This window comes from Herpailurus yagouaroundi, unplaced genomic scaffold, assembly GCF_014898765.1.
Source record: "Herpailurus yagouaroundi ecotype Mexico unplaced genomic scaffold, PumYag 189, whole genome shotgun sequence".
NCBI lineage: Eukaryota > Metazoa > Chordata > Mammalia > Carnivora > Felidae > Herpailurus > Herpailurus yagouaroundi.
The window spans coordinates 13,738,725-13,746,931 of NW_024412420.1; the positions used below are offsets into that span (position 1 = coordinate 13,738,725).

The window sequence follows — 8,207 nt, forward strand, 5'->3', positions numbered from 1 at the left end:
GTATTCTTCTTTACCCAGCTTCAGCATTCTCTATATTTCCTTGAATAGATTTCCCTTTATAATCTAACAATATTGTCAAAAGTCACCCGTATGTCACTTTTTTGAGTGCTCGCTATGGTCTAAGCACCTGGACTGGGAAGTCAGGCAGATGTGGCACAATTTCACTTCCACCACTCCCTCATGTGAACTTGCTCAGGTCACATGATCTCTGGGAGCCTTCGTTTCCCCACCTGTAAAGTTGGACCCTTTAACTGTTCTTTGCAGGATTGTGGGAGGGCTATAGTGGGCAGTGGGGGTGAACAGAGGGGAAGACCCCGCTTGCCCTTGGAATCCTGGGACCAGGCAGAACACAGAGGCTGCAGGCTGCGTGCGGTGGAAGCCAGGAAGGCTTCCTGGAGTAGGCTGTTAGATTTAGCAGATAAAATACAGGACACTCAGTTAAACTTGAATTTCGGATAAAGAACTTTTTAGTAGAAGAATGTCCCATGAAATATTTGGGACATATTTACGCTAAAAAAAATTTACCTGTTGTTCACCTGAAATTCAAATTTAACTGGGCATCTGTATTTTAACTGGCAACTCTACCCTGGAATGGGACCTGTTGGCTTATATGTGAGCGGGCAGCGCTTTCCAGGTAGAAGATTCTAAGAAGAACCACGCAAGTGTGTTGGCGTCATGATTAGGCTGGCTAGGTGGGGCAGTGTGTTCACTGATGGGTGAGAGAGAGTAGCCATGCAGAAAGGCTTGACTTGATTCTTTAAGGTGCGCCAACATGAGGGTGAGGAACTTTGCTTCTCAACCCATAACCATGGGGAGCTACTGAAGGATTTTGAACAAGGGAAAGAACCTAATAAAGTTATGCTGTCAGAAACAAACTCTGGTTGGGGATGGCAAGTTGCTGTGGTAAGAGGCTGACAGGTGACAGGCAGGTAACAAGTGTTAGGTGAGCTTTCTTGAACTGGGTGGGACTTGTGATCACCCTGCTTTCTCTTTGCTTCTTTGCCCCAGGTTCACTGCATCAGCACCGAGTTCACTCCTCGGAAAAAAGGTGGAGAGAAAGGTGTCCCCTTCCGCCTCCAGATTGACACTTTCAAGCCCAGTGACAAGGAGCTGCCACCTGAGCACCTGCACTCAGCTGGCTGCCTCATCAAGGTGTTCAAGGTACAGGCAGTTCCTGCCCCCTCTCTTTCAGGACCGTCACCCTGCCTGGCTGGCTGTGTAGATGCCAGTCCTGCTTTGCTGCGTCCCCTCAGCCCGCAGTTCCCTTCTCTGTACAACAGAGGGACGGGGCTTGATCTCTTTCTTAGAGCCCCATCCGCAAGGGGGAAATGGGCGGGTAAAGGGGTGGGGGGGCTGCTCTGCGCTTCCCTTGTCACTCTCCTGTAGCCCAAAGGAGCTGACCGGAAGCTGAAAACAGACCGGGAGAAGATTGAGAAACAGCCCCTTCACGAGAGAGACAAGTATCAGGCTGCCAGTGAGACTACGGTCTTCCTGGAGGTGTGTGCCTTGGTGGTGGGGGCAGGAGCGCGGGTTTAGAGGAAGGATCCTCATTGGACACATGGGGAAATTGAGGCCCGAGGGCTGTGGCTGCTCCAGGATCATCACATCCCCCAGTGATTCCACCTGTTACCTTCAAGGACACGCTGCACCGTCTGTTGTTCAAGACCCAGGCGCTTAACTTCTTCCAGGCTGCTTCTCCTGCACCCACCATCGCCCCACCCCGCTTCTGCCCCCCTCTGCCCGGAGCACTTCCTTTCCTGCTGCTGCTCCTGGAAGCCTCCCCCAGCTTCCCCAGCCAGACCGGCAGGCTGGTTTACACTCTTGCTTTGAGAGGAATTTGGTCTACTTGTCAGGGACTCCTAGAGCAGGGACCAAGTCTGGCCCCAGGCAGGCCCCTTGTCAGCTCTCAATCGGCGAGAGGTGAGGGAACAGCCACCAATGCCCTCGGAATGTCTGGGCTGAACCTTGCTGCTTGTTTGCCCACAGTGTTCACCGTGGCCAGATCCCAGTGCAGGGCCCCACCCGCCTCTCAGCCCTCTTGCCCTCACCTCTCCCCACGCCTGCAAGCTCCTGTCCACGGAGAGGTGAGGCAGGATGGGCGCCTCTCAGCCCTTTGGGGCCAGCGTGAAGAGAAGGGCTCCTCAGCCCGGGCATCCGGGGAGGGGCAGGACTGAGGGCGCAGCTGAGGGGAAGAGGCTCAGCTCTGTGCCCTTTGGGTAACACCAGCAAGCTCTGCACGCCAGGGAAGGGTGGGTGGGGCTGGAGACCGGCTGCACTGCTGTCTCTCTGCTCCCCCACAGGCTCTGCTCCTCCCCACCGTTCGCCTTGGACACCTTGGGGGGCAGCCCCGCTGAGGTGCGTCTTCACTTTCCAGTCCCCCAACCTCTATCTCAAACCCTTCTCAGGGCTTTATCGCACTCTCCAGAATAGGGTGGCTCTGCCCCCTGGTGGACAGAGGTTGTATGGCCACAGATGGCAAAATTTCCCCATAGGACTGGGCACTTGCCACTCACAGGATGAGCCTAGGCTCTCAGACTTGGGGCCCCCAAGGGCAAGGGCTGTTCACCTACCCCTTGCTCTCAAGTCCATGGGTCCATGGTGGTACCTGGACTGCCCTCTTTATGCCTCAGGATCTGAGCCCTGGAGCCTCCATCCTAGAGACACAGCAGTGGTTGCACCGGCACCGGTTCTCCAGCTACTGCCGGATGCTGGCCAACTTCACTGGTGAGGCTGGCATCTGGTAGGGACCGTACCTGTGGGGGACTGAGGGCAGAACACTCAGGCAGGAAGCCTGCCTATGGTCCTGGCTTGCTGTGTGTTCTTCAGCTAACTTTTAGTTGGGACTAAGAGTTGCCAGGCACTATGCCTGCTAGGCTCTCTTCTCATGTATTATCCCGTATAATTTATATACTACCCATAAGGAGAGGGCTCGGAGAGGTTAAACAACTTGCCCAAAGACACACAGCTAACAAGCAAGTGGCAAAACGGGGATTTGAATCCAAGTTTGACCCCCATGTCTGGACATAATAGGGTTATTTGTAGACTAATGTTGGACTGTGTCCCTTGCCATCCTCGATCCTGGGACTCTTCCCCAAATCTGGCCCTGTCTGATTCTGCAGGCACTGATCTGCTGAAGCTTACCCGCCGGGACCTTATCCAGATATGTGGGGCTGCCGATGGGATCCGCCTTTTCAATACTCTTAGAGCCAGGTGCTGGGCACTGCCAACCAGGATCTCTTTCCCTCTGTAGTGGCATTTACCAAGTTCAGCTTGTGGTTGTGTCTCATGGAATGTTCAAGCTGGAAGGTACCTTAAAGACCACTTAGTCCCACACACTCGTTTTACAGAGGAAGAAACTCAGGCCCAAGGACAGTGACCTACCTCTGTGACCTACCAGTCACAGAGCCAGACTGGCAGGGATGGGCTAAAGTTAGGCTCCTAGGATCTCCTTTTTCTGTAGCCATCCCATTTGCATCACTCAGTTTCTGAGGACAGAGATGGATTTTTCTCATCTTCTCTCCTCTCAGGGTTCAGCATTCACTAAATGCTTAAGAAATGCTTGGTGATCTCCCTCCCTGGAGACCTGAGAGGAGGTGGGGTCCCTCCCAGGGAGGGGGCTGTTACTTTAGGTATGAAGTGCTGATACATACACTGTTTTCTTGGCCCAGGCCCATCCGTCACCGGCTGACTTTATACGTGGCTCAGGAGGCCTCTAGGCAAGAGAATGAGGTTCCTAAGAACCCTGACTCAGGTGAGTTCTGGCCTCTCTCTAGAAGGCAAGAAATTCAGGTGTGGCTGCATGAAACCTCTTCTGGCCTGGGGAGAGGGTGATGCTTCATCATTCCTGGGACCCAAGATGCCCTCCTTGGCATTCCCATCTTCCATGACCAGATTAGTCCTCTCCTTCCACGATGTCTCCTGGGTTTATTTTTCCATGTTCTAATCCCCAACCCCATCTGATTTTGTCATTGTTAGTATGTGGGATTCGATTATAACCTTGTTATTGTATTTGGGTTTCATTCATATGTAGGTGTCCCTCCCCCTTAGAGAGACACACACAGAGAGTGCCAGCAGGGTAGGGGTATAGGAGACACAGAATCCGAAGCAGGCTCTAGGCTGAGCTGTCAGCAGAGCCTGATTCGGAGCTGGAACCCACGAACCATGAGATCATGACCTGAGCCAAAGTCAGACGCTCAACCGACTAAGCCACCCAGATGCCACCCCTCCTTTTTGTAGTGAGGGCCCCCCTCAGTCTGAGGCTTTCCCAAAGCTGAGAAATAAGCGGGTTTATAAGCCTTTTTCTTTCCTTCTTTATGCCTTCCTGCCCCCGCCCCCCTCCCCATGAGACTGTCACTACCTCAGACCCCAACTGATGCCTGCCCTGTGCTGCCCACACCCCCAGGCTTTTATCAAGAGATCTCTCTAGATGAACTCAGTGTTGTAGAGCTGAAGGGGAAACTGGCTGAGCTCTTGGCCCTCCCAGCCAATCAGATCCACCGCCTTTTCCACCAGGGCCCTGGGGGCATCCTCATTCTCCTTGGTGACCAGGTAAAGTAGCTTGTGGTTTTCCGCCAGGCCCAAGGGCCTTGATCACTCTTCCACCTCAGGCCCAGTTTCCCTGTCCCTACCCTGGCTTATTCTGTTTGGCTCTAAGGACAGAATTGTCATAGTGACCCTTCTCCCTTGTAGGTGGTTCAGAATCTTAAGGATGAATCATACTTTGTGGCTGTGGTGAAAAAAGGTAGGAGTTTTAGGGGGAGAAGAGTGTGTCTGTCAGGCTCTAGAAAGGGTAAGATTGTGTTTATATTGTTTCCTAAATTAGATTAAAAGTTTCCTTGGGGCGCCTGGGTGGCGCAGTCGGTTAAGCGTCCGACTTCAGCCAGGTCACGATCTCGCGGTCCGGGAGTTCGAGCTCCGCGTCAGGCTCTGGGCTGATGGTTCAGAGCCTGGAGCCTGTTTCCGATTCTGTGTCTCCCTCTCTCTCTGCCCCTCCCGCCTTCATGCTCTGTCTCTCTCTGTCCCAAAAATAAATAAACGTTGAAAAAAAAAAAAAAAAAGATTCCTTGAAGGTGAATGTAAGCTGGGGATGGGGTATGGTGTGTGCTGTGTCCCAATCAACTGGTAAGCATCTGAATGCCACCTTTGTGTCGAAGAGACAGATTCATGTAGCTACAAGACAGCTGTTTACTGCTCAGGAAAAAACGGGACTGGTGGATAAATGTATTTTCACAAGGGAAAAAATGTCCCAGTTTCTATGTCAGGGAATTTATTAAAGGGGAAGGTAAGGCCCCTCCCTCTTCTGCCCGCCCCCCCCCCCCCATCTTATAAGGCAGAAGGTGCTTGCCGGACATCACCCGGTGCAGAGCACCTCTGACCAGCTGGCTTCTGGTTATTCAGATGCCTGCCCTCTATCCCTCCTACACTACAGAGGGAGGGAAGCTTGCTCAAGAGGTAGATTCCAGTTGGGGCAGGAAGAACACTTGGGTGTGACAGATAACTGCAGGCTACTTGGTTTTGGAGAAGTGGTGGTTTGCTTGCCTCATTCCAGAGGTGCCCTTTTCGCTGCTTTCAGTGCAGAATCCAGATGGCTACTACCTGGTGCTGACCTAGGCCCAGGGACATCCCAATGCAAGAGTTGGAGACTGATGCCAGCCTGGTTCTCTGGAGCCCCGTGTTCACCAGAGGTCTCGTTCAAATCCTCAGCTGCTTCACCAGGCTCCAGGTGAAGCATCGTGTACTACTCCTAGACAGGAGGTGAGCAGCACCCAGGCTCACATCTCTTCCTGCTCAGCAGCAGTTGTTGGAACCTGGGCACAGCCTCCCAAGCTCAGCTCAGCTGGCCAAGCCTGTGAGGCACATAACTTGCCAATAAGGTGCTTTTGCCCCAAGCAGAGCTGCCTGAACACAGGTACATCGATCCATGCTTATTTAAAATTGTATTCACCATTTCCTTTTCTTAAAATTAAAAGTTAATTTAAAGGTATGTATCTTTAATGCTTGTTCAATTTTCTTGGTGTTTTGGTCCTCTTCCTAAAGTATAGAGTTGGGTAAGGTATGGAGTCAGAGACAGAGGAATAAATAAATGTCTGGACTTTTTTTTCCCTCTCCCAACTGGTTTGCCCAAAAACTAAACACTAAAGCCTCCAAAACACCATTCATTCAACTATCACATCACTATGCTTATTTAAAAACGTCTGGAGATTTAAAAGTTTTAGAGATTTGGGAAATACTATAATTATTTAACATTGAGGCTGTGGGGCTTTATCCTTATTTTTCTTTAAAAAATGTAGTTGGATTTAATCTTAATCTTTTAATTTTTAGGTCTTAAGAAATCTCTCCCTTTCCTATGCACATTTTTCAAAATTAAAATTTTAATTCTGCATTTCACTTTTAGGATTAAAATTGACCTGAAACTTATTTTTTTTTTTTTGTATCTCTTTTTCCATGTAGAAAACCAATTTTATTTAAAAGTGCTTTTAAGAAAAGTGGCTCAGTTGGTTAAGCAGCTGACTCTTGATTTCGGCCCAGGTCATGATCTCATGGATCATGGGTTTGAGCCCTGTGTCGGGCTCTGTGCTGACAGCATGGAGCTTCCTTGGGATCCTCTGTCTTTGCCCCTCCCTTGCTCTTGCTCTCTCTCGAAATAAATAAATGAACTTAAAAGAAAGGAATTAAAAAAAAAAAAAAAAAATAGGGGGGGGGGGGGGGGGGGGGGGGGGGGGGGGGGCGCCTGGCTGGCTCAGTCAGTAGTGTGTGCAACTCTTGATCTTGGGGTGGTAAATTCAAGCCCCACAATGGGTTGTAGAGATTACTTAAGAACATAAAACCTTAAAGTAATAATGGGCTGTATCTTATTCTCTTTTTCATTCTCTTCCCTCAAAATATTATTAAAAATCTCAAACACTGTGTGGGGCACTTGGGTGGCTCAGTTGGTTAAGTGGCTGACTTTGGCTCAGGTCAGGATCTCACCGTTAGTGTGCTCGAGCCCTGCGTCTCCCTCTGAGCTGACAGCTTGGAGCCCGCTTTGGATTCTGTGTCTCCCTCTCTCTCTGCCCCTCCCCTGCTCGCATGCTCTTTCTCTCTCAAAAATAAATAAGCATTAAAAAAAAAATCTAAAACATTGTAAAGAGAAAACCCATATGCAAAGACTGGAAGACAGGCCAAGGTGCCCTCTTAAAAATATCTGCTTAATTACTTATTGATCATTTACCTCAGTTATCACTGATCACGTGGGGCCTAGAATTCCACAGAGCTCCCCAAAGGTGTTTCATGCAGGGTAGATACCTTGAGATTGAAATTCTGATTGCTGGTTTGGCTCCACTGCTTAACTCTACCAGGATAGGGGACCCCTTTGCAATAACATTTGTTTTTGTTTTTTAAATTTTATTTATTTTTGAGAGCGCGTGAGTGGGGGAGGTGCACACAGAAGGGGCGGGCAGAGGATCCAAAGGGGCTCCATGCTGACAGCAGAGAGTTAAACTCACAAACCGTGAGATCACGACCGGTGCCAAAATTGGACACCCAACTGACTGAGCCACCCAGGCGCCCCCACTGTATTAACCTTTGTGTATCTGTCCCTCAACCTAGGAGCCTCTAGCATTGACTAGATACTGAAGTATTTGTTGACATGAAGGGAATAAAAGCAGGTTAACAAGTATTTACTGTGTGTCATTATCTCTTTAATCTTCACACTCTATAAAGTAGGTGCTGTTATCCCACTTTACGAATGAAGAACTGAGACAGAAAGGTCAACTGGCAGAGGTCATTCGGGTGAAAGGCAATATAACTTGAGCTTGTTTGTTTAACCATGGTACTACTGTACCATCATTCTGTCTTTGTCAAGGGAAGGGCAATGCCCTGCACAGATAGAGGCCTCAGGTTGAATTACTGCTGTCAAAGGAGTTAAAACAAAGTTTTTTAGAAACTGATTTATATTACATCTTCTGTTTTTCTTAGAGACAAGGAGTTCAGGGTATTAAATAAGGGCTATTAAAAAGGTATTAAGGCTATTAACTAATTACTAAAGACTATTAAAGAGTATTAAAAAATATATCTACAAGGATGCCAAAAAGATGCCCCATCATTCAGCCTCAGGAGCCTTTGTAGTTCTAGGGTTCAAGAAGAATCGTAGCTCCAAGACAGGCTATTTCCGCAGCAAAATGAAAAGTCTTCACAGCTTATTTCCTTTAATTACATCATAAAACAAA

At 49.2% G+C, this 8,207-nt stretch overlaps 1 protein-coding gene across 1 annotated transcript in view; it reads left to right on the plus strand.

The window, feature by feature from the left end:
* LOC121045182 (transcription factor CP2-like protein 1) overlaps positions 1-5,994 on the plus strand; it is a 7,793-nt gene extending 1,799 nt beyond the window's left edge. Inside the window, exons 3-12 of the mRNA XM_040497896.1 lie at positions 1,009-1,161; positions 1,387-1,497; positions 1,987-2,084; positions 2,301-2,355; positions 2,631-2,724; positions 3,120-3,210; positions 3,669-3,751; positions 4,403-4,548; positions 4,690-4,741; positions 5,573-5,994. Coding sequence (XP_040353830.1) covers positions 1,009-1,161; positions 1,387-1,497; positions 1,987-2,084; positions 2,301-2,355; positions 2,631-2,724; positions 3,120-3,210; positions 3,669-3,751; positions 4,403-4,548; positions 4,690-4,741; positions 5,573-5,610 — 921 coding nt within the window. The 3' untranslated portion in view covers positions 5,611-5,994. The remainder of the gene's footprint in view (positions 1-1,008; positions 1,162-1,386; positions 1,498-1,986; positions 2,085-2,300; positions 2,356-2,630; positions 2,725-3,119; positions 3,211-3,668; positions 3,752-4,402; positions 4,549-4,689; positions 4,742-5,572) is intronic.
* The last annotated feature ends 2,213 nt before the right edge of the window (positions 5,995-8,207 follow it).